General features: G+C 40.3%; 1 protein-coding gene across 4 annotated transcripts in view; it reads left to right on the forward strand.

Annotated features, from left to right (window-relative positions):
* Window positions 1-26,504, forward strand: part of LOC126299438 (carnosine N-methyltransferase-like) — a 686,336-nt gene that overhangs the window by 609,158 nt on the left and 50,674 nt on the right. For all 4 annotated transcript variants that reach the window (XM_049991346.1, XM_049991345.1, XM_049991343.1 and 1 more), the window contains exon 7: window positions 4,945-5,053. In XM_049991346.1, the coding sequence (XP_049847303.1) occupies window positions 4,945-5,053 (109 nt within the window). The remainder of the gene's footprint in view (window positions 1-4,944; window positions 5,054-26,504) is intronic.

Genomic DNA, 26,504 nt, shown 5'->3' on the forward strand with positions numbered 1-26,504 from the left:
GCCTGTGAGATAGCCGGCAGGAGTGGCTGAGCGGTTCTAGGCACTACAGTCTGGAACAGCGCGACCGCTACGGTTGAAGGTTCGAATCCTGCCTCAGGCATGGATGTGTGTGATGTCCTTAGGTTAGTTAGGTTTAAGTAGTTCTACGTTCTAGGGGACTGATGACCTCAGAAGTTAAGTCCCATAGTGCTCAGAGCCATTTGAACCTGTGAGATATAGTGATCATGTGGGTCAGTAGTGAGGGGGGTGGGAGTGAGTGAATGAGTGTCATTTTGTAGGTTTTCTCCTCACTGTGTGACAACCATTTTAGACATTTTATCCACATTCATTTCATTTAATATGTGTAAGGGCGCTGACAATCTTGACGTTGAATGCACACACACACACACACACACACACACACACACACACACACACACACACACACACACACACACACCACTGAGCACTGAGTTGGAAATTATACACAATTTGGCACGTCCACTTAAACAGTTACTATTTAAGATTGACATTGTCACTTCTCTGGAGAATAAACTCTCATGATAATAATTATAAAGGTGAGAGCCCACAGTTGCACAAATCTAAACATATCAGTTTCCAGATGATATGGTTTTTTCACTTTAATCAAATGCAGCTGAATCCATTACTTCAACCAGAGCTTTATTCTATTATCTCTACAGCCTAATGCAGTGCTACACACACACATATATAGACTAAAAACTTTGTTTATGAACTTCCACCATTCTGGAGTAACTTGGGTCAGCAACTTCTGTTACTCAGTATAACAAAAAACCAGTCCAAGTTGCAAGTATTCTATTTTTCATTTGATAACTAGTTTTGGGATGAAACTATGCATACAGATAACTGTGAATGTACATTACACATTTTGTTGACAACTTCGGAAATGCCATTACAACTTTGTTATGTTGATTTGGAAATGGTCTTGGCCTAAAACTAGACATCAAATGAAAAATAAAATATTTGCAACTTGGACTGACTTTTTGTTCTATTAAAAACATTACCTCAAATAACCCTTTCTACATTAGTCTCCTGTAAGAGGAACCCTGAAAACAGTTTCCCAGCACCTCTACACATTCGAACCCAACTCTACCACAACTTCCTCCTTCAAAAGGACATATCTGTCCAAAAACTACTGTTTCAGTTTGGCATGATACAAGAAACCATAATTTTTTACTGTACTCTGCTTAACTCTATGCCTGAGTCTTGATTTGCATCATTTGGAGCAGATCTCAAAAGCTCTTTTGAAATTCTGCCTTTCAATTACCTTACACTTTGTTAAGAGAGTGATTGTCGTTTGTTGACCCATTGAACATTACTCTCAGCAATGTCCCCTCTATGGCTAATTACAGTTCTGTACTTCGTGTTGTCTTGTATTTAGGCCTATGTCATAAAATCAGACCAACTTCCACTGTTCTAATGGAAAGCCCTCTGATGCTCAGACCTGCCTAGAAACTACTGAACAAGCATTTTTCATGTGTAAGGAACTTTCCCAAACACCAACTGCTATTTGGCTTAAGGAAATCCACATTCCACTATAGTGATTTGCAGTTAAGAAGGCAGCTCTGTGATGCATTCTGTGCAAAAGAATATGTTGGGGTGGCCCCACACACCTCATGCTCCCGTTGTTGCTAACCCTGGTAAATGGCAAGTCTGGGGTGATGGCCACTGTTGATGCTTCTGACTCTTCCTAGAAAAATTAATGTGCGTGGTACTGTACCCCAAGCTATCACATGCTCCTACAACTACCTGGCAGTGCAGCCATGAGTGTTGGGTTGCCGCGCTACAGAACCACAGGCTCCACAGTGTGGATTGGCAGGCACATTGAATCAACCACAACAAATGCTGGACTGTATGTCAACACAGCAGCCAACCAAAACACACCAGTCTGTTTTGGAGTTAGCCTCCAGCAGCCACCTTGAGAAATGTGCGGCACTATTCTCTCAACCCATGGTGGATGTATTACTATTAGTTGCACTAAATTTGCAGGCACTATGTTGTGTCCACCTATCACATGTCCTTTGATCTTGGAACAGGTATCTATCCACCAGGCATGTACTTATGATGCCAGCTGGCCACAGGTGAGTCAATTTAGTTCTCTGAATCACAACTGGATCTTCTCCTTGCAGTGTCCTTGAGCTCCAACTGTCGCATCAACCCCACAGGTTCTTCACAGCAGCATCATACTGAGCATACTGCAGTTGCTACTGGAGCCATCACCTCCAATGACCATGGCTTCAAAAGACACTGTACTCCTGGAACAGTACATGTGTCGTTTGAACTTATATTCTGTGCCCTCATTAAGTTGCTGCCATCACCAGCTTATGTCCTGACGTACTTTGACTATCCTAATTAATTTCTATAATTTGTGATTCGTGAACACTAGATTCGCAATCTTCTAAGTGTAAACTTACGAGAGCAGTCTCATTTGGTGTATCTTCAGGCTTTTTAGGAATAGCACCCCGTGCTCATTTACTTGTGAATTAGTTTTGTTCTTTGTGTTCCAAGAAAGTTTTTGTTATTTATACTACCTGGGAATATATTTCATGTGTCTACTGCCATATAGAACACATCACTTGGAAAACCATTGTTGTCACTTCTTCATGTAATGCTTGTTATATTTGGTTTATGTTACTCGTAATGAGTAGTACTGGAGCTAAGTGCCCTACCAAGTCCCAAGTTTAAACTAACTTGAAAATCAGTACTAAACATTCTGTGCACAGACAGACATAGCAGAATGAAGCTGTTGGCTGGAGTGTCATTTGGTACATTGTTGTTGTCATTGCATATCCCTCCAGCATCCACCTTATTACATGCACACAACTGTAACATGTGGCATAGGGAGGGACCCTGTCGTGAAATATCTTGGCTCCAGACAGCCACTATTTTGGTGACAGCAGTGTGCATTGTACGAGCCTAATCAGTATAAAATTGCTATTGGAATTGAAGTCTGAGTTGGATAATTAATTTATATGAATGCTTATACCTGCAGTGTTAAAACATGATATGTAATGTACTTGCATGTCAGAACTTATTAAATGTGCAGACCTATAAATATAGAGAATACCCGTATCTCAACTGAAAAGAGAATGGACAAGTAGATCAGATGAAGAAAGTTTAGCATGATAAAGTGCTAAAAGAATTTGAAACAATTGTCAATTTTGTCCCCTCCTTTCATTATGTGATTAGTTTTTGCCTCATCAAATACAAGCTGTCAGAAATGCAGCAGTAACTGATTTAATGTAATGGGAGATGTAATTAGCTTCAACCTTATTGAAGAAACAGTCCTAGTAATTATGGGAGTAATTTAGAGAAATTTGATTGTGATCCATGCATGACTTCTCTTAAATATAAGTAAAATGTATTCAATAAAACTTTTGCTGGTACGTAATCATGTCTTCACATTGATTTATGTAATAATGTTTCAGTGATATGCTACAGCAACAAGAAGATGACATGATAACATACCTAGAAAAGTTTTTTTGAAGATGGCTGTGGCTACAGAAGCTTATATCTTATACTCACACACAAGTAAAGTTATTTTACTTCTGTGTTACTTCAGTTAGTGTTGGTTATGTGTAAAGTTTTATTTAATAATAAATTGTATTTCACTAAGGTAACAAAAATTATGGGATACCTCCTTATCATGTCGGACCTTCTGTAGCCCAACTTAATGGCTCAGCTCGACATGGCAGGCATTCAACTAGTCGTTGAAAGTCCCCTGTGGAAACATAGAGCCACGCTGCCTCCATAGCTGCCCATAATTGCGAAAGTGTAAGCAGTGCAGGATTTTGTGCATGAACTGACGTTTTGATTGTGTCCCACAAATGTTTGATGAGATTCATGCTGGGTGATATGGGCGGCCTAATCATTTATTCAAATTGTGCAGGATGTTCTTCAAACAAGTTGCGAACAATTGTGGCTCGGTGACATGGCACATTATCTTCCATAAAAATTCCATTGTTGTTCGGGAACATGAAGTCTGTGAATGGCTGCAAATGATCTCCTAGTAGCCAAACATTTGGTCCAGAGGACCCAGCCCATTCCATGTAAACACAGCCCACACCATTATAGAAACACCACCGCCTTGCACACTACCTTCTTGACAGTTCGAGTCCATGGCTTGGTGGGGTCTTCACCACACTCGAACTCTACCATCAGCTCTTACCAACTGAAATTAGGACTCATCTGATCATGCCACTGTTTTCCAGTCGTCTAGTCTCCAACAAATATGGTCACAAGCCCAGGAGAGGTGCTGCAGGTGATGTTGGGCTGTTATAAGAGTTATTCGTATTGGTTGTCTGCTACCATAGCCCATTAACTCCAAATATTGCCCCACTGTCCTATCGGATACACCTGTAGTACGTTACACATTGATTTCTGCAATTATCTGATGCATTGTTGCTTGACTGTTAGCACTGACAACACCAATGCTCTTAGTCGTTAAGTGAAGGCCATCGGCCACAGCATAGTCCATGATGAGAGCTAAACTCTGAAATTTGGTATTCTCAGCATGCTATTGACACCATGGCTGTTGGAATAATGAATTTCCTAACTATTTCCTGAATGGAATGTCACATGTGTCTAGCTCCAACTATTATTCCATGTTCAACGTCTGTTAATTTCTGTTGTGCAGCCATAATTGTGTCGATCACCTTTTCATGTGAATTACCTGATTACAAATGACAACTCTGCCAATGCTATGCCCTTTTATACCTTGTTTATGCTATATTGCCACCATCTGTACATGTGCATATCTTTATCCCCTGACTTTTGTCACCTCAATGCATTTTAACATCATTTGCCTCAGAGAAACACTACAGTATATTTCCGACAAGTTTGTTAGAATTTTTATTACTATAAAATCATGCAGCATCTTTGTTATCCTGAGGAAATAATTTTAATTTTGTGAAATCATTCTTTCAGATTTATCATGAAAATGCTTACTGGGACTGTGTAGCAACTTGTTTCTTTATTGACTGCTCAAGTAATGTTGTAGATTGCATAGAGAAGATATACAGCATTCTCAAACCAGGTAAGCAGTGCTATAATCAATATTTATATCCTTATCTGTTTTACTGCTGATGATGTGTCAAACTAAATATTGTGTGACATATACACTCCTGGAAATTGAAATAAGAACACCGTGAATTCATTGTCCCAGGAAGGGGAAACTTTATTGACACATTCCTGGGGTCAGATACATCACATGATCACACTGACAGAACCACAGGCACATAGACACAGGCAACAGAGCATCCACAATGTCGGCACTAGTACAGTGTATATCCACCTTTCGCAGCAATGCAGGCTGCTATTCTCCGATGGAGACGATTGTAGAGATGCTGGATGTAGTCCTGTGGAACGGCTTGCCATGCCATTTCCACCTGGCGCCTCAGTTGGACCAGCGTTCGTGCTGGACGTGCAGACCGCGTGAGACGACGCTTCATCCAGTCACAAACATGCTCTATGGGGGACAGATCCGGAGATCTTGCTGGCCAGGGTAGTTGACTTACACCTTCTAGAGCACGTTGGGTGGCACAGGATATATGCGGACGTGCATTGTCCTGTTGGAACAGCAAGTTCCCTTGCCGGTCTAGGAATGGTGGAACGATGGGTTCGATGACGGTTTGGATGTACCGTGCACTATTCAGTGTCCCCTCAACGATCACCAGAGGTGTACGGCCAGTGTAGGAGATCGCTTCCCACACCATGATGCCGGGTGTTGGCCCTGTGTACCTCGGTCGTATGCAGTCCTGATTGTGGCGCTCACCTGCACGGCGCCAAACACGCATACGACCATCTTTGGCACCAAGGCAGAAGCGACTCTCATCGCTGAAGACGACACGTCTCCATTCGTCCCTCCATTCACGCCTGTCGCGACACCACTGGAGGCGGGCTGCACGATGTTGGGGCATGAGCGGAAGACGGCCTAACGGTGTGCGGGACCGTAGCCCAGCTTCATGGAGACGGTTGCGAATGGTCCTCGCCGGTACCCCAGGAGCAACAGTGTCCCTAATTTGCTGGGAAGTGGCGGTGCGGTCCCCTACGGCACTGCGTAGGATCCTACGGTCTTGGCGTGCATCCGTGCATCGCTGCGGTCCGGTCCCAGGTCGACGGGCACGTGCACCTTCCGCCGACCACTGGCGACAACATCGATGTACTGTGGAGACCTCACGCCCCACGTGTTGAGCAATTCGGCGGTACGTCCACCCGGCCTCCCGCAAGCCCACTATACGCCCTCGCTCAAAGTCCGTCAACTGCATATACGGTTCACGTCCACGCTGTCGCGGCATGCTACCAGTGTTAAAGACTGCGATGGAGCTCCATATGCCACGGCAAACTGGCTGACACTGACGGCGGCCGTGCACAAATGCTGCGCAGCTAGCGCCATTCGACGGCCAACACCGCGGTTCCTGGTGTGTCCGCTGTGCCGTGCGTGTGATCATTGCTTGTACAGCCCTCTCACAGTGTCCGGAGCAAGTATGGTGGGTCTGACACACCGGTGTCAATGTGTTCTTTTTTCCATTTCCAGGAGTGTATAATTTATGCCTTGACTATGGAAAGAATCTCCATTATTATACTGAAACAGTTTGTGAGGGGCAGTATTGAACCATATGTTGTACAGTATACTACTACTATGAATTGTATCAATAACAATCTCATGAGATTTACCTCATATTTTCTGAATTTCTGAATTAATCAGTCTAATTGTGACAAAACATATAGCTCATTGTTAATATTTATTATTGCCTGTAGAAACACTTAAGTGGAAAATACTAGTCATAGCTCTGGGAACTGTACATACCTTCTTCAGGGAGGTAAGAGGAATCGATTAGGGAACGTTGGAGATAAAAAAAGGGGGGGGGAGATGGCCACAGGGGGGGGGGGGGGCATCTGTTATGAACACTGGAAAGGCAAAGGTGAAGAATAAGACCTCAGAGAGAATAAGAGCCCAAAGGCAGTACATTGCTAAAAACTGCCCCAGCTTCAGTTCAGAGATAATAGAAAAGAAGCGAAGATGAATTAAAAGAGGAAGAGAGATGAAAAGTGAAGATAATAATGTAGTTAAAGAATGGCAAAGAGAGAGAGGTAGTGGTAGACAGAGAGAGGAAAAAGGGATAACTAACAATATGGAGAGAGGGAAAATGAAAATAAGAATAATTGAGTAAATAACTAAGTAAATAATTGAATCAATCATTAAATTAACCTTATAGAAATGGGGAAGTTATGCTAATGGAAGCTAAGTTCAGAAATGTGGTAGGAAGAGAGGATATGTAAGGGAGCAAGTTGTCATCTCTGATCTTTGGGAAAACAAGTTCTCCTTGGAGGATTCATGTGGCCTGTGTGGTATATCAGGTATAGCATGCTCAGCAAGTGGGTAGTGATTGTTCCCAAGGTGAACATTTCTCTGTATTCAACCAGTTTGCTGACACTGTATTCCTTCAAAAACGTGGTGCTGTGAATACGTGTAAACAACATGCTGCCCTGTCTTTAATGTTGCAGAATTTGCTAGTGGTGGCACCAATGTGTAAATGGTAGTGGATGAGATCATGGAGCAAGATTTATAGTGGAATGATTGAGGGCAGAACCATCAGAGTATAGTGATAAGAACAACCAAATCAAAACAATTGATTCAGTCAGTTGTCGGAAAACGACTTAACTCATTCAGTTGTATCTTTACGTATTGAATTATTCATTCATTGTATTGAGTGAAACCAGCCTATGAGACCAACCGAATGGAAACAATCAAATCAGTCAGTTGTAGCTCTATGAATCACTGGGATATTTATTCATTCATTTCTTTTGCATGAAACAAGTCTCAGGGAGCAACAGAATGAAAACGGTCAACACAGTCCAGAGACATTTTGTGTGCTACTGACTGAGTTATTCATTCTTTCCTTTTCAGATGAAAGCAGTCTCTAGTTTTCCTGTTGGTTGAAGCTTTTATTCATTTGTTCATTCAATAGAAAGCACTGTTTAGTGGTTTAGCTGACCGAGTTATCCAGTTATTCTTCTGAGTGAAACCAGTCTGTAGTACTTTCATTAGGTGAAGTAAAGCAGTGGTATACAATACAAACCATGGTGCACATACCCCTAGGTTTCTCAAAACAAGCAGTAAACACATTTGTTTCATTATGTACTTCTTTTCACTGTTCAAAACTTATTTGCTTAACACATAACTAGTAAATCTTCATTGGGTGTACAATACTGAGCAAGCGTAGGAGTTCTCTTACGGGCACGTGAATAAGAAAGGAACATTGACACATTTTTGCGACTATTAGTATTATGTTTTACTTAAGAGAGATGATGACCATAAATAAAATTAAAATTTGAGATAGCGCCTGTGTCATGCATGCTTCACGTTAGTGTCCTGCAGCTGGCAGGGTCAGGCTTGCAGCCGTCGCGAGGAGGTCAGATGCCCCTAGCACGGGTCTTGGCAGTGTTGCACAGACTCCGGCTACTATGCCAGCTTCTCATGCTGGCTGTGACCATGGCAGCCACAGGAGGAAGTCATGACAGCAGCATCACATGCCTACCCCAATGACCCCACAGAGAAAGTTGAGAAAGTATGTTAGTAAATATCACCCAAACCTAGAGACAGAGTGAAAACATGCATATAACGGCCACAACCGACAGAGACTTGAGTCTGTCAGTTCTCTCACATTGAATGAAACCACTCAGACCTGGTCAGTTAGTGAAAACATTCATATAACAGCCACAGCTGACAGAGATTTGTTTCAGTAAGTTGTCTCACATTGAGTGAAACGACTCAAAGCTATTGACTGAGTGAAGACGTTCATGTATCAAACATGGTGGCAGAGACTTGTTTCATTTGACTAAAAAACTGACTGTACAAAAATACAGTTGACTGACCAGATGATTGTTAAAAACATTCAGTTGTCCCATCACTGTTGGAGTAGTGATAATAGTGTAGAAATGTTTGACAGTTTCGCAATGGTATGGCATAGGTTAGGGATGCAGTGGTAGGTGACAGTTGGTGAGGGTATTGAGGAAAGTCACTCTCATTTCAGTCATTTTAGTCATGGTGTAGTAATATATTGAGGCACTTTAGACCTGGGTTGTACAGGGTGGCAAGAGGATTGCTACTATTTTGAAGTAAGATCTTGTTAGTTGGAGTAGGAGACTTCTCAGTAGATTTATTTGGAGACACAGGAGAGAGAAGAGCATGAGAGAATTCAGTGAGGCAAGTTTACTTCAACTTAAGGTTAGCAGAATCTTTTTCCTCTATTCGGCTTATCTATTGACAGTATATTGAAGATAAATACTATTTATTGCTGTACAACATAGTGCTCCAGTTCCGTGAGTCTCTGTTTTATCTTTACCGAAAACAGGCTGCAGAATCAACCCTGTGACTTAAGCTAATAAACAGTGAATTGTCTCACCAACTTTCTTGTAGGAATTAAACTACTGCTTGTAAACGATGTACATGTTTGTATATATGCACAAGCTGCATCAATGTTTGCAATGAGTTTTCTTGAAGCATCACTTGCCTTAGACTCCTTACATCTGTCAATGACATACATTTTTGTGTGCGTATAATACTGTTCTTTTCTTCCACATAAATACATTCTCCAATACCAGTTGTAATATTGGCTGTATAAATCAGTAATTGACTCATAATGTTCAGTGAATAGAAATAAAATATTCAGTCTCAGTTTATGTACAGACTCACTGAACTTTTGTGACAGTTAAATATGATGTATGTATTAAGTTATGGCTCCAGTTTGAATATAATGCTGTACATTTATAACATAAACATAAATTGAATTATATACAAAAATAATGTTAAATTTTACAGAGTAAACAAAATGAACAAAAATTTCACAAGAGTTACACATGGTCATTTCACACTGACCACCATTACTTTGGTACACTTAACTTTTTCATACACGTATAAAACTAAACATATTGTGAAAGATTTTCATCAAAAATTGGAAGATAATAACATGTTGCCATACCTCCATTTATTTGATTGCATAGATGAGTAAGTAACATCTGTGGTGAGTATTTAATATGCACCCAAGCCTACTGCAGACATCACTTCAATAACAAACTATGATTGCAGCTGTGAATGATTGCTGTTAGTACCTCATACACTAGTGTGTTCCAGAACAGTCCAATATTCACTTTTGTCTTTAATTTTCTTGAATGACATTTTGCGCTTGATGAATATTTTCTTATATATGGACAGTCCCTTTGAAGTTAAAGGCATTCATCAGCTGCCTCAAAGCTATTTGAAAATAGTAATGTTTAAGGTGACTGAAAGCCGAAATGTGTACACATTTATTTTTCAACCCGTCTGAAACTCGTGTTGACCTTTGCTTCATCAAGTTCACAATTATGTCTGGTCATGATCCTCCTCTGTTACTACTCTACTGCATCTTAATAAACTTCCAGGAATTTGAAACGTCCCTCTATTAGCCCCTTCTCAATAACACTGATAAAAAGGGCACTCTCAAAACAGATCCTAGCCTACCCATTGTGCTTGTAGACAGATGTCACTTTCTAGATGAAACACTAACATTATATGTCAGAAAGTCTTTTTAAGTATTTCTGCAGGGTCCCAATACCAGAAGTCCAGTGTGACCTGCAATAGCTGATAAATTCCCTAGTTGCAGGCAAGAATGTGTCTCATTCTCTACCCTTTCCAACTCTTCACACCCACATTATTTGTGCTTACAGCACCAGCAACCACACTTTCACTGCAACCAAATGTGTTTTCCCATCAAAATGCTTTCTCCTCCAGTCAAGAAATGGCTATGACTGATCACTTATGGCCTGGCTCCTTCGCGCATTAGAGATGCTCACCTATTCCTCTGTCACCTATCTACAATTTGTAGCTGTATTACTACCAAGCTACCTGTTTGATACTGTTAACATCTTCTTTGTTCTTATCTATATCCTCGGCTCCCATGTACCATTGCCGTCAAACACTAAATTTCTCAACATCTTGCACATTCTGCAGATACCACCTCCTTCCTCATGCAAATGACAGACCGTACTCTCATCTGCTATTTTTACTTTTTTGGAGGGTATATGCAGAGTGTTTCACGAAGAATAGTAAATATTTTAGGAGCTGGTGGTATAGACTAATTTGAACAATTGGCATGCTAGTACCTTAGTTGCTGTGTGCTTATTTATTGATTGTCATTTTTGTATTGAAGTTCTAGTTGAGAAGTTGGGCTTGAGTTTATGTAATTTAATTTTTCAACTGTGATTGTAGTTGTTGATCAATTCTAGTATATCGTTTAAGCATGTTGCATGCATTTAAAAATATTGAGTATTCCAGTATGCAGTGTTATTTGTGTACGTGTTTTTTAATGGAAATAGTGTTGCTGCTTGTAGAGAATGTGGTAGATTATTTCCTAACCACAGAGTATAGACTCAACAGTGCCTAATTGCATTTTCACTAAATTCTGTGAGACTGGTGTAGTGCCCAACAGTCATATGGATGTGCAAATAAACAGAGTGTGCATGAAATAGAAGACATTATTCAGTTGATAGAACATAGTCCTTTGATAAGCATACACAGAATTTCTGCACATATTGGCATTTTACATACAAGAATATGGTTGACGTTATGCATGCATGGCATCTGTCCTTACCATTTACAGGAGATTCAACACCTTTGAGAAGGAGATGAAGGTAGCCAACTGGAATTTTTCACTGAAACATTGGCTAGTTGAAAATCACTTAGTAATCCCATTAATGCTGTTTTCTGATGAGGGTACTCTAACCTATGTCATTGTCAGTTATACTTGTAACTCACATCGGTGGTCCCACAAAACCCACTTACCTTTGTGGAGGCACATGTTGAAGAATGCTTCTCTGTAAATGTGTGGTATGGTATGATAGAAAATTAGTTGATTGAGGGTGTTGTATTATTTAAAACCAGCTTCGAGCATTGTTGGATGAAGTTCTTTCTTCTAAAAGGATGGGTATGTTTATCCAGCATGATGGTGCTCCTACACACACTAGTCATCATGTGACACATCATCTAAACCTAATACTCCTCAGAAGACAATTGGCAGAAATGGTCACACAAGAGATGAATCAATCATTCAGATTATGAATAATGCTGACCATATAAAAGAACATCAAGATGACCTCAGAAGAGCTACAAATGGTTTTGTCAAGAGAATTCAAAAGTGCACTGAGGTTGGAGGTGAAATTTATGAAAGTCAACTTTGAAATTAATCGCTTCTGTGAGTATTTGTTTCTATTACATTATAACAGCTGTATCTTTTTAAGAAGTAAAAAAATGGAAACATTTGAAATGGAATATTTTATCCAAATTAGTCAGCACTGCTACCTCTGAAAATATTTACTGCTTTTTCTGAAACACGCTGTATACTGACAAATCAGCTGCACAGTAATGGCCACTCACACAGCATCCTCATACATCAACCTGTTTGAAGCTGGTTTGAAATTCTAAACACCTTCTCCTGTTCAGACTCATATATGCATGCACAATTTTCATTCTTCGACAATGTCAATGCGTACCACATCATTGATTGCATACAATAAAGTCTGTTACCTGAAAATATAGTGTTTATCGCCCCTTGGAATCCGATAAAGTACTTCCTTGTTTAAAGAAATAAGAATAGACTGAGAAGGCAACCTAATGAAATATGGAGAGGTGACATCAGATGCTGCACAGGAATAACTACAGTTGCATTCAGCTGAGGTAACGTCTAAAGAAGGCCTTTATCCAACAGTGGACGTCAGATAGTTCATGATTATAATTATGATATTTCATTATCTGTAAGTGCAACTTAGTATCGCTTATGTGCTCCACTGCATGTCATTGCACATTATGAAATACTGTATTAAAAACTTACGTTATAATTCCTATGGAAATAAATTCATTCACTGCCTCTTTATTATTCCTGACACTGTATGACATAAACGTTCAGAAAAGTATTTTGCATTAAAGGCCCATATCTTGCTGCCATAAGTCAAAACTGGTAATACACACTGAATGTAAACTTAGTATTTCAGACAAACCAGAAACTTAGTTTTGAAAATGCCCATTTGAGCTTCCCTGTTTATTCTTTTGCTGTCTATTGAGTCACTGCCTTCAACTACCATTGAAACGAATACTCATTTAGTGGTTCTGTGACTTGTTCATGTGTACAATTTTGTGTTAATATGTTCGTTAGATATCATTTTTCTCTTATTGTGAATGGTTCTCAAGTCTGCCTTAAAACTTGCTCTACGAAACGTGAGGATGTATCAAATATGAATTGGAATTTTAATCTGACAGCTGTCGTAGTGGGCAAAAATGGGCATCACCTTGACAGGAAGGTGGTTGGGATGGCTAGAATAGCCAGTTGGATGGACATGGCTGCTCGAGTCAGTGTGGGAAAGAAGTACCCAAGTCAGTTGCACAGTGCATAAACATCAAGTTTCTCACGAAAGAAGGTACCAGACCTATGGAAATTTCGAGGAGGCTTTGTGCACAGTTTTGAGAAGAGACCCTTTTGAAGATTGAAGTGTATAAATGGCATAAAACATTTGGGGCAGGATGGGTAGCTGTGGAAAATGTACCCCACTAAAGATGACCATGGACAAGTTTCACACCAGACAACATTCATGTTGTACAAGGCCTTATTGCTGAAGATTGGTACATAAACCTTTGTGAAATTGCTTCAGCAGCAGGAATGATCTATGGAAGTAGTCAACCCATCATCACAGATAATGATTTTTCTGCACAACAATCCAAGTCCGCACTCTGCTGCTTTAATGAGGAAAAGATTGCAGGAAATTCATTGGGCAGCTCTGGAACATCCTCCTTACAGAACAGATTCATCCCCTTGTGACTACCACATATTTGTACCACTAAAAGAAGAACTTGGAGGACCCTGGTTTGATGACAATGCAGTGGTAGAGGAGTTCATGCGCAAGTGGCTGTGCACATGCCCCTCTTCTTTCTTTGAGGATGGCATCAAAAATTTTCCAGTTCAGGAGATTAAGTAGAAAACAAGGGGAGTGTATTTTTGTTTTGGTTAAAAAATTCCAGTTCATATTTGATTTCCCTGTGTACTTCCATTCATTGTTGGTTATTTGTGCTAGAAGCAACTACTACTATAACAAAAACAGTACAATGTCATCAGCAAAATGACGGTAATTCAGATAAGATCAATTAACTCTCTTTATTCCCCACCAATTTAGGGATCATGATAGGAAGGGAGAGGGGGTCAGGATTGGTGAAGGTAGTTGGAATTAATTTGGAACTAACGACTCTTTTTTAATGACTCTTTTAAAACCTTTAGAGTGGGATAGCTTGGGTACGGTGATCCTTGAGTGGAAAGCCACTGGATGATAGATTTCTAAAACAAGTATTAACATCAAGTAAGGTACAGATGTTGGTACTTAGACCATTCAACAGGATTGCTTATTTGTGATTCCAAATACTGACTTGTTTTACTCAAATAAAAAAAAAAGGTTAACATTACTGATTGGTGGCACTAAGCCACTTAGAAGGTTCTCAACAAAACTAGCAAGATTTCTTTAATTATATCATGGTGCTAACCACATGTATTTTAAAAACAGCATAGTAATAACAACATGCACCAACACCTTGACCTAAAGCCAATGGATACAGCTTCAGATTTGCAGAGTGGCCACCCGCTGTATTATCTTCAACCTAAGATAACTAGCAGTCATTAGTGCATGTGACTAGATAATAAGTATCCACTACAATGGTTGTACAATGCCAAATAGTAGCTCCTTTAAAATTTATTATTTAACAGTGCAAAATCTGTGGACTACAAAGATGCACACCAGCCCCTTCAGGAAATCATAGGAAGTTTAAAGACAATTTACTTGTGATAAATAAAACTTTTTTGCACCAAATTGCATTCACACGACACTAGTCTTTGGGAATTAATGAACTAAAATTTAAATCTAAAGTTTAGCAACTTTTCCAGAATGATCTGGGATCAGATCCTTTTAAAATGAAAAGACACATGACTAATACTGAGCCAAGACAAATTACAACACACATTTTTAGATAAGGACTGTAAATGACTTAAACTCCGCGCACTAGCCCTCCATGAAATTATCCCCAAAGCAGCCCAAATCTATGACACAATGTAGTTATTCAAACTCCGGCACCTTCCAATTTGAACTACAGGTTAATAGGCCAGTTTTCCTTAAGCACATAACAAGAGTATAGATAATTTCAGTTTGAAATCAACAACCACATTGAGCAGCACGGCTGTTGGCTCTCTTAAAATTCAACACTTAAATTGATGCTTTGATTTTTTATTATTAAAAAGAGTGATCTTTCAATTGCAGCTCAAGAACCCAAATAAGCAACATGACAACTGTTTGTTCCTTTTAAAAATTTAACCACTTAAGTTTGAGCTTTACATACTTGTCATCCAAGACAACAACCCACAACTTTATTCTTGGAAATTGATGAAACAAGAATACATGATCAGTTACTGTACCACGAGCTGACAGCCACTTTTTCAGCACTCAAGAATCAAAATTGTATTACTCATTTTGTTGCAGACAGTTTACCAGCTTGTTTGGCTGTCAGCATAGAAATCAGCCATTGGTAAACACAAGCCATCAGCTGATACTGTTAACAAACACCACACTCAGGCTGTTTCGTTGTTTATATGTAAATCCTCCTCCTTCTACAACAGGTAGCAGAAAGAAATGTTAATCCACACTGGATCATAAAAGAGAACCTGCCACACAAGCAAACAAAATTTTCAACAAGTAGTTGATGTGGTGGACTGAAATAGAACACAGTAACAACTCAAACACTCGTGGTGCACTCCCTGTTGAACACAGGCACCTCAGTGGCCTGCTTTTGCCACTCTCTGGTACATCAAAACAGTTGCCGAGTACTGACTGCCAAGACGTGGCTGCATCCACCACACGTGAATAGGCACCCCATACAGCTACACAGCCAACTGACAGGTCCAGTTAATATGCACATATCAGATCTGAAGATGTCCTCAGGGCCTGCTGAAAATAGTTTTAGTGATATGGAATCTCTTTGCCTGCCCTCTCTTTCATTTCTTAATTTCTCGATATCTGGTCTGTGATGGTGGGGGGGGGGGGGGGGGGGGGGTTGGTTATCATACATGGTATATGATTAGCCACACTTATCTCCTAGGTGAGCATCTTGGGTACAGGTTTAGCGAACCTGGGGTGACAATGCCAGGAACTGGGAAATGCTGCCTGCTCTTTGTAACTGTAAATTCTGGGCATGCTTCAGCAAGCCCCATCCTATGTGGCAGTAGAACATTGTGTGTTGCAGGTGTAGGTGACCTCAGTTTTAATACTTTGTCAGTGTGGTGAGTGGGTGTTGAGGAGAAACAGTTGTTAATAGACAACGTTGGGGGCACTTACTACTCCTCAGTTCTATAATGCTTACCTGGTGAAGTGGACAGTTGGGGGGGGGGGGGGGGGGGCTCTGTCTGGGTGGACTGTTAGTTCCCTAGCTACATGTGGGACCAAGATGGCACCTTCAAACCCGTATCTTTGGACTGACGCTGGGATGGATGTACTGCTGATGGGTATTGAATTCAACTCAATAAGACAACTCATGTCACAGGTCCTTCAAAACAAAAGCAAACATCATAACATCATGCATGAGTAACAGAGCAAGAACTGCTGGTCACTGTGTACAGTATTTTTAATCATTGCAAGAAAACATACAGCTTTGAGTACGTTTCACTGTTTGAAATCCAAAAGAATTGGAAGGCATTGCAGGCACTTCAAAAGTTGATAAAATGTTCAAGGAATAGGACATCACTGGTTAGGAACACTTACTTTCCAGGAAGATAAATGCCTATGAGAATACACGATTAAAATGGAGTTGCACTAAATGCTGTGCTATAGAAAGGGTATTGTACCATGCAGAGACATAATGGATATACTGAAAGAGGAACTGAACAATAAGAGGACACAAGATAGTGCAATTGATGTACAAAATATAATGAAAATAGAAGATGGCAAACTAGCAAAAACAGTTGCATTTATTCTTACATTTAGTGAAATGACACCCACAGAGCATATAAGGGTAGGATACATTTGTCTAAATGTGAGGCCTTACATACCCAGTCTGAAATACTGTTGTAAATGCCAGTATTTTGACCACACCACTTAAATGTTAAGGGAGAGACAGCTTGTAGCAAATATGTCAAGGCTGCCCACATTGGTGTCATTTGTTCATCTTCATGCTCTCGGACCACCTTTTCTGGACTAGAGATTGCACTGTATACCTTGAAAGAAAGATGGACTAACTGCAGATAACAAGGCAGAACACGTACAGTGAAGCAAGAAGATCTATGAAGCTATGTGACTCCCTACATTCACAACCTCATTTGTTGCAGGTATTAAAAACCAAGCCAGAAAGCCAATTCCTCAATACAAACTAAAGTAAATAGTGCCAGCACAAATACCTGTATCTGTAAATGCAATTGCAAAAGCACACTTACTTCAAAATATATCGCTCCCTTCAGACAAGAAGAAAAAGCCACAGGCACTTAGAATATAGAACTTCCAACACCACAGCAGGCAGACTTGAGAAAACAGTCAAGCACGGCTAGTGCCATGAAACTTCCACAACTCCTCCATAAGAAAAAAACGAAAAGGTGAGCTTAAAAGGCAAATGACAGCAAATTGTCAACAGTCATATTGTGCAGATCTTGTTCTGTCTTGAAAGATCTAGTGCTTTTGTTTCAGAGACTGTGGACTCTGAGACCTACCCAAGGGAACTGTCTGGACCCTCAACTGAAACCCCAATAGTTTCATAACCTCCCACGTTAGCAGAAAAAGTAACGTGACTGATAAAATGGCTCCTTTATTCCAGTGGAACATCAGTGATTTCACGTCTCCTGTGGAGGGACTGAAATTTTGAGCACAGGAAGAGTATTGTGTTTGTGTCTACAAGGGACACATTTTACCGATTTTGATACTTCTATGATAAGTGGATATTGGCTCCACAGAAAGGTTGACCTCAGTGGGGATACATCTAGTGGAGGAGTGGCAACCTTTAAAGATAACATGTGTAATTCCTTCCCTCAACTGTCCCCTTTATCAACAAGTTACAAGCAGTTACTGCTACAATTTACTTGAAACACAAGGTTACTATATGTTCCCTCTAGCTGCCTCATCATCAACCAGTAGATCAAGGGGGTTTTCACCACCCTCGTCCTCCACAACCATTCCTTAGATGTATGTATGTTTGTCTCTCTCTGTGTGTGTGTGTGTGTGTGTGTGTGTGTGTGTGTGTTTGGGTGGGTAGATAGGTGGGTGGGGGTTAAAACACAGTGTGCTATAGGAGCCCCATACTGCCTGCCTCTTGAGTAGAGTGTTGAGAGCCTCCTGCTGGCAGGAGATCATTGTCTTATAAAGTATGAAACAGATTTCAGCACTGCTACAAGGTCATTCTTGGCCATGTCTTTCAGTATGCTCTCTGGCTTTCACACTCGCAGCACATGGGGATAAGTGGTTGCTGACTTGCATTTGTGATGGCTTCCCAATCAGGAATCACCTGTGACAGAGCAGTGCTCAAAAGAAAGCCAACATGATGGTTTTCCAGTAAGGTGGAATGAACACTGTACAGCCAACTCACCTCATTTGAACACAGTGACAGCATCTGGTGGTGGATGTATCATATAACAGAGATGATCCAGCATGCGGCAGAAGTGTCCAATCCACACTCTTTGGACCAGCTATGAGGGAAGGTTCTTCCCTAGTGGAATGACAAATGCCGCCCTATTACGACAGACAAATTGGTGGGTCAGTGTATTTTCAAATACTGACCAACAGCGGAGAGTTTTGAAACCTTTCAGGTAATGAGTGCCAACAGTTCCCAAACACTATAAACTGCTTTGCCAGCAGTACAATTGCATGGGAATCCATTAGAGTGATTTCAAAGACAGGAAGAAGATGCCTAGTCAGGACCCAGATTTCTAAAGCCACAGAATTCTCACTAAAAGGTATGGAAATTCAGTTCCGTTAATGACAGATCTGCCCATTGTCCATTGTAAGCTGGATTTGACTCTGTTTGTGCCTTGTAACATGTCACGTGAATATGATAGGGCCCATTTCAGTATGTTGCAGCAACTCACAGTGAGGACAAAGAAGTCCTCCTTGCCCTTTCAAGCTTCGTCTGCACAACTGACAATTTTCCAACTTGTGGAGAGAATCCATTTTAATCCCCCTCTAGAAGATCTGCACATGACCAAATAGCTAGCATAGTGTTATTCTCACCAGCCACATGGGAAAGACATCAGAACAGATGGAAACTGCCACCTTGTGTGGACTTTAAACTGTGGACAGGTCCTTAGTCACAGTGAGTGTGGTTTCAGGAGATACTGATTGATTTTTGATAATCTGGCTGTGCTGGAATCAGATGTATGCAAGCTTTTGTGTTCAGGAATCACCTAACACATATTTTCTTTCCAAATTGTTGTGCTCTACCACTTGCCTGCGAAAGGCAAAGGTCCCGAGTTCGAGTCTCGGTCCAGCACACAGTTTTAATCTGCCAGGAAGTTTCATATCAATGCACACTGTGCTGCAGAGTGAAAATCTCATTCTGGAAACATCCCCCATGCTGTGGCTAAGCCATGTCTCCACAATATCCTTTCTTTCAGGAGTGCTAGTACTGCAAGCTTCACAGGAGAGCTTCTGTAATGTTAGGAAGATAGAAGACGAGGTACTGGCGGAAGTAAAGCTGTGAGGACGGAACGTGAGTCATGCTTGGGTAGCTCAGTTGTTAGAGCACTTGCCCGCAAAAGGCCAAGGTCCTGAGTTCGAGTCTCAGTCCGGCACACAGTTTTAATCTGCCAGGAAGTTTCATGTCAATGCACACTCTGCTGCAGAGTGAAAATCTCATTCTGGAATCAAAGGGTTAATCAGGCTCCCTGTAGCAAAGTCGAGTTGCAGAATTAGCTGGGTGTGTCCCATGACTTAAAGCCATTACCTGAGTTAAGTGTATTAGTCCAGTATTCTTTCACCTGAACCAGAACACCAATACCCCAAAGACTCACACATATCATTAGGGACTCTGAGAACACTACCCACAGCACGTTAACCTCCCAGGGCCTGAAGATTTTGGTGAGACACATCAACAGTGCTAAACCTTCATACAGTTTTGCTCCCAGCAGTGTCGGCCCTGAACTGAATGCTCTTGATCTCAAATTGTGGAACAGTGCTATCATGCCATATGCAGATCACTTGCCAGCAGAGTCATCAACTCTTCAGTCAGTATCATCGCTTGGCAGTCTGTCTGTCTGTTTTTGTGTCACCTATAATACATTTTGGTCAGAGAGTAGCAGGGTAATTGACATGCTGTCTGTATTGCAGGTGTTTGAGCAGCCCCAGCTATGTTTGTTTCTCATACAGTGGTCCATCAAGGCTGTTTCTGTATGGATGATAACAGGTGTACAGTGTGGACATATGTAGTAAATTGTATAGTGTTTCACGTACAATAACAAAAAAAGTGCTCCAAAGAAAACAGCTTATTGATTTACTAATCCATATCTAATTCTTATCTGTTCCTGTGAAGTGTAGTTTCAAAATCCTTATCTGTTGGTTCCAAGTAGGACATCTGATTTTTAACTTTGCACAAGTGTCAGTTATGCACTTGCTTATGGATGGGAGGAGGAAAATGTTTTTGGTTATTTTGTGTGCATGCTCATGTCTTTTCACACTAAAATGAAACAAGTGGTAACAGCTTGAAGTTCACTACGGTTTCTTTTGCAAACATTCTAGATTTACATTTAGATGGTATATGTAGTTTCTAGTTTATTACTTGTGAGCAGCACATAGATTTAAAACAAAAATACTTTTGCACATCCCTTGGCATGAGGCAAATACAAAAGAAATCCTTAAATTTTCTAACACAAGAAAGAAATAGTTCTTTTGTAGTTTATGGTACTTATAGTTTACTGCCTCAAAATAGCCACAGCCTTCTTTTAATGATTTTTGCGTTGTGTTAGAGCTTCTTTTACCAATGTATTGTTCATATTTATAAGTGGTATGTAATGTAAGCTTTGTCTGTTAGCTTTCTGTCAAAAGAACTCTTTCTACATATATGGGGTGATTTTGCTAAATGGGGACAAACTAAAGGAAACAATCCCTGAGAGGATAAGGAGCAGAAGATGTCATATGGACATATGGCTGGTAACACATTTGAAGGGAAGTACACCCACTTGAAGGTGGAGATAAAGACCTCTGACAATGTAGGTTTCAGTGATTGATAGCAGACATGAGAATATGCTAGGTAAGTGTAAATGCTCTGTCTGTAGTAGTGTTCTAGCCCCACATTAAAGAGGTCAGTGAGTGGAGCATCAACATGTACTATCCACATAATGTTTTGTATCACCAAAGGCACTTCTTCCAGCAGGGAAATCAAGGTCACCTGCAGTAAATGCAGATACACCTCACCTGTGAGGCATTGTAGAAGGATGACCAGGCCCATGAGACAGTTACCAATAATCACCACCCACACATTGACACTGAATTGTTACTGATGATTCACTGCCACCATTCTGTGGGGATTCCCTGTAGCCCACTGGTGGGTGTTTTGAAAGTTGATGATGCCGCTCTGTAGTATCCCATTATGGGGGATGTACGCACAAGCAGAGAAAGGTGCCTAGGTAGCCAAGAACAATACAGCTTCATTACTAACAGTGAAAGTACACAAAAACATTAGCAACTGGAACAGCTTCTGAGTAAGGGCAATGTAAATATTGCCCTGACCTAATGAAGATTTGTCCCAGACATGATAACAGTTCTCTAATTTTCAAGCTTTGTATACTGTCGAGAAACAGCGCCCTAGGCAGAGTTTGTATAAGCAAGGAATACCAGGAAGCTGTCTAGTATCTCCTTGTAAAGGTAGCCTCATCTGTGAATAGGATGGATAACAGAAATCCCAGCTCCGCAGCGGCCCATACAACAAACCATTGGGAAAATAGTCACCATGGAGGCAAGTCTGTAGGTAATACAGCCTCTGCACTCATCTGGCTTACCCCAGGCTGGTGGGCCACCTGTGTGGTTTTGGTACGTGGGTCATTGTCAAAAATCTTTTATCTCCACCTTAAAGTGGGTTACTTCCCATGGAATTCATTTACACTGATATTTCCGTCTAACCTTTTGTGCTCCTTGCCCTTTCAGAGACCATTTCCTGCAGTTTGTTCCCATTTAGCAAGTTACCCTGTATGTGGTATGTGTTGCTCACAAACATTTATAAATTGAGTATTTAGTTAGTAATTACATAAATATATCACTGATTCTGTGTTCAGTCAGTGGAAAGGCCACATATGCATCCCAAATTGGTCTGACACATGTATTGAGTAAAAGTGGCATATATTTTGTGTAGCCCCGTAAATAGGAAGAGTAATAGCTGAGTCAGTGATCAATGACCATTTCCATTGTAGGGATCCAGGGAATATTTTCTAGTTATATCATTCAGAAAGTAGTGTAACATAACACCTGGAAATATTTTCTGTGCTCTCTTTCCTATTTGTGTTAAGCAGTTTTGAATGCAATGGTGAACAGGCTACTTATGTGACAGTTCCAAGCCATCTGACTATTGTTTTAATCCAGAAAAGCTGAGAGGATTGATTTTTAAATGCATGCATTGATAATAGTCGCCAGAACATACTTTCATTTCTCCCTTATCCCCATAAAGCCACTGTGGCATCTACATCACTATCGTAATGAATTATCATAAATTATTTTTGATGTCTTGTCTGCAGCTTCTTGCATGTTTGACCTAAATTAATGTTAGAGTATATTTTTCATAATCTTTGTTCCAGTCCAGCTATCCTGTTTTAACTTTTCTGTTTTATTTCTGAATAAGGCAACACTAAATCCAAATCATTTATGAGGATAAAGTTTTAATTGTAAACTTGAAAAAAACCAATCTACAACCACGAAACTTGGTGATTGTATTAATACTTCTCCACATATCCACTCATCAGTGTGACAGATTTTTCCCAAAGTTTGATATCTTAGTGGAGATGTCAGTTGTAGAAGTCTGCATTTTGGCTGTTCGGGAAAGGTCTCACCTTGAAAGTCACCTCTGTGTCATTCTGGAAGTGCATACTGTCCAAAGATTTCTTTAAATGAATAAAGAGGAAAATGGTCACTTGCTGCCTTGTCAGGAGAAAGTTTGGAAAGCTTTTTGAATGAGTGTGAGCGCTTGTGAAACCCATCAGACAGTGATCATTGTCATGTACAAACTGTTGCACTAGAGCTTCAAAACTGATCCATGACCGATTTTCACTTATTTGCCTCACTAGAGATATGGTGGTCTTGAAGCACAAGGGCTTCCTTCCATTTCTCTTGTGATTCCCAGGTTTCACAGAGAGGTGATTTACCACTTCGTTCTTTGTCACTCAGACATGTTTGAGCCCTTGAGGATATTTTTGTTCTGTCGTTGCAACTACAACATTTTTGTAGTTGCAACAACAGAATAAAAATGTTGTTGTTGTGGTCTTCAGTCCTGAGACTGGTTTGATGCGGCTCTCCATGCTACTCTATCCTGTGCAAGCTTCTTCATCTCACAGTACCTACTGCAACCTACATCCTTCTGAATCTGCTTAGTGTATTCATCTCTTGGTATCCCTCTACAATTTTTACCCTCCACGCTGCCCTCCAATACTAAATTGGTAGTCCCTTGATGAATCAGAACATGTCCTACCAACCGATCCCTTCTTCTGGTCAAGTTGTGCCACAAACTTCTCTTCTCCCCAATCCTATTCAATACTTCCTCATTAGTTATGTGATCTACCCATCTAATCTTCAGCATTCTTCTGTAGTACCACATTTCGAAAGCTTCTATTCTCTTCTTGTCCAAACTATTTATCATCCATGTTTCACTTCCATACATGGCTACACTCCATACAAATACTTTCAGAAACGACTTCCTGACACTTAAATCTATACTCGATGTTAACGAATTTCTCTTCTTGAGAAACGCTTTCCTTGCCATTGCCAGTCTACATTTTATATCCTATCTACTTCGACCATCATCAGTTATTTTGCTCCCCAAGTAGCTAAACTCCTTTACTACTTTAAGTGTCTCATTTACTAATCTAATTCCCTCAGCATCACTCGACTTAATTCGACTACATTCCATTACCCTCGTTTTGCTTTTGTTGATGTTCATCTTATATCCTCCTTTCAAGACACTGTCCATTCCATTCAACTGCTCTTCCAAGTCCTTTGCTGTCTCTGACAGAATTACAATGTCATCGGCGAACCTCAAAGATTTTATTTCTTCTCCATGGATTTTAATACCTACTCCAAATTTTTCTTTTGTTTCCTTTACTGCTTGCTCAATATACAGAGTGAATAACATCAGGGAGAGGCTACAACCCTGTCTTACTCCCTTCCCAACCACTGCTTCCCTTTCATGTCCCTCGACTCTTATAACTGCCGTCTGGTTTCTGTACAAATTGTAAACAGCCTTTCGCTTGTGTTCTACCCCTGCCACCTTTAGAATTTGAAAGAGAGTATTCCAGTCAACATTGTCAAAAGCTTTCTCTAAGACTACAAATGCTAGAAACGTAGGTTTGCCTTTCCTTAATCTTTCTTCTAAGATAAGTCATAAGGTCAGTATTGCCTCACGTGTTCCAGTGTTTCTACGGAATCCAAACTGATCTTTCCCATGGTCGGCTTCTACTGGTTTTTCCATTCGTCTGTAAAGAATTCATGTTAGTATTTTGCAGCTGTGGCTTATTAAACTGATTGTTCGGTAATTTTCACATCTGTCAACACCTGCTTTCTTTGGGATTGGAATTATTATATTCTTCTTGAAGTCTGAGGGTATTTCGCCTGTTTCATACATCTTGCTCACCAAATGGTAGAGTTTTGTCAGGACTGGCTCTCCCAAGGCCGTCAGTAGTTCCAATGGAATGTTGTCTACTCTGGGGGCCTTGTTTTGACTCAGGTCTTTCAGTGCTCTGTCGAACTCTTCACGCAGTATCGTATCTCCCATTTCATCTTCATCTACATCCTCTTCCATTTCCATAATATTGTCCTCAAGTACATCGCCCTTGTATAGAATCTCTATATACTCCTTCCACCTTTCAGTTTTCCCTTCTTTGCTTAGAACTGGGTTTCCATCTGAGGTCTCGATGTTGATACAAGTAGTTCTCTTATCTCCAAAGGTCTCTTTAATTTTACTGTAGGTAGTATCTATCTTACCCCTAGTGAGATAATCCTCTACATCTTACATTTGTTCTCTAGCCATTTTGCACTTTCTGTTTATCTCATTTTTGAGATGTTTGCATTCCTTTTTGCCTGCTTCATTTACTACATTTTTATATTTTCTCCTTTCATCAATTAAATTCATTATTTCTTCTGTTACCCAAGGATTTCTACTAGCCCTCGTCTTTTTACCTACTTGATCCTCTGCTGCCTTCACTACTTCATCCCTCAAAGCTACCCATTCTTCTTCTACTGTATTTCTTTCACCCATTCCTGTCAATTGTATCCTTATGCTCTCCCTGAAACTCTGTACAACCTCTTGTTCTTTCAGTTTATCCAGGTCTCATTTCCTTAAATTCCTACCTTTTTACAGTTTCTTCAGTTTTAATCTACAGATCTATAGATTGTGGTCAGAGTCCACATCTGCCCCTGTAAATGTCTTACAATTTAAAACCTGGTTCCTAAATCTCTGTCTTACCATTCTATAATCTATCTGATACCTTTTAGTATCTCCAGGGTTCTTCTATGTATACAACCTTCTTTCATGATTCTTAAACCAAGTGTTAGCTATGATTATGTTGTGCTCTGTGCAAAATTCTACCAGGCGGGTTCCTCTTTCATTTCTTAGCCCCAATCCATATTCACCTACTACGTTTCCTTCTCTCCCTTTTCCTACACTCTAATTCCAGTCACCCATGACTATTAAATTTTCGTCTCCCTTCACTATCTGAATAATTTCTTAATACAAACAGGAATTATAAAGCAACTACTGACACTATGGCCACACAAATGAAGAATTTAATTGTTTGACCCCGTTGGAAGCATTTGCAGCACCATATAATGACTGTGTCATATGATGATTGCATTGTTGCCATACACATCTACCAACCCAGCTTGTATTGTTGCATCATTGTTCGTAATTAGATGCTGATAATGTATTGCTGCATAATATTGCACTTTACCAATGGGCTGCACCTCTTGGATTTCTTTATGCGCGTTAACTACATACATGTACCTGCAAACAAACAAAAAATTAATTTCATAACTTTTTGATGTGACATTAAAAACTTTGTGACTATCCCCTCATACATTCAGAAAGACATGGTGGATTTCCTTCCAAAACCATGTCAAAACTAAGGTCATTCTCTGCCAGTTATGCTATCAGTATTGACAAAACTTTGCATTCTAACAACAAAAATTTTGTTGCTCACAGTGCAGTATCATTTCAACTGCACAAGAAATAACTTCAAATTAGCATGACAATCAAT

The sequence above is a fragment of the Schistocerca gregaria genome, chromosome X (assembly GCF_023897955.1).
Source record: "Schistocerca gregaria isolate iqSchGreg1 chromosome X, iqSchGreg1.2, whole genome shotgun sequence".
Classification (NCBI taxonomy): Eukaryota; Metazoa; Arthropoda; class Insecta; order Orthoptera; family Acrididae; genus Schistocerca; species Schistocerca gregaria.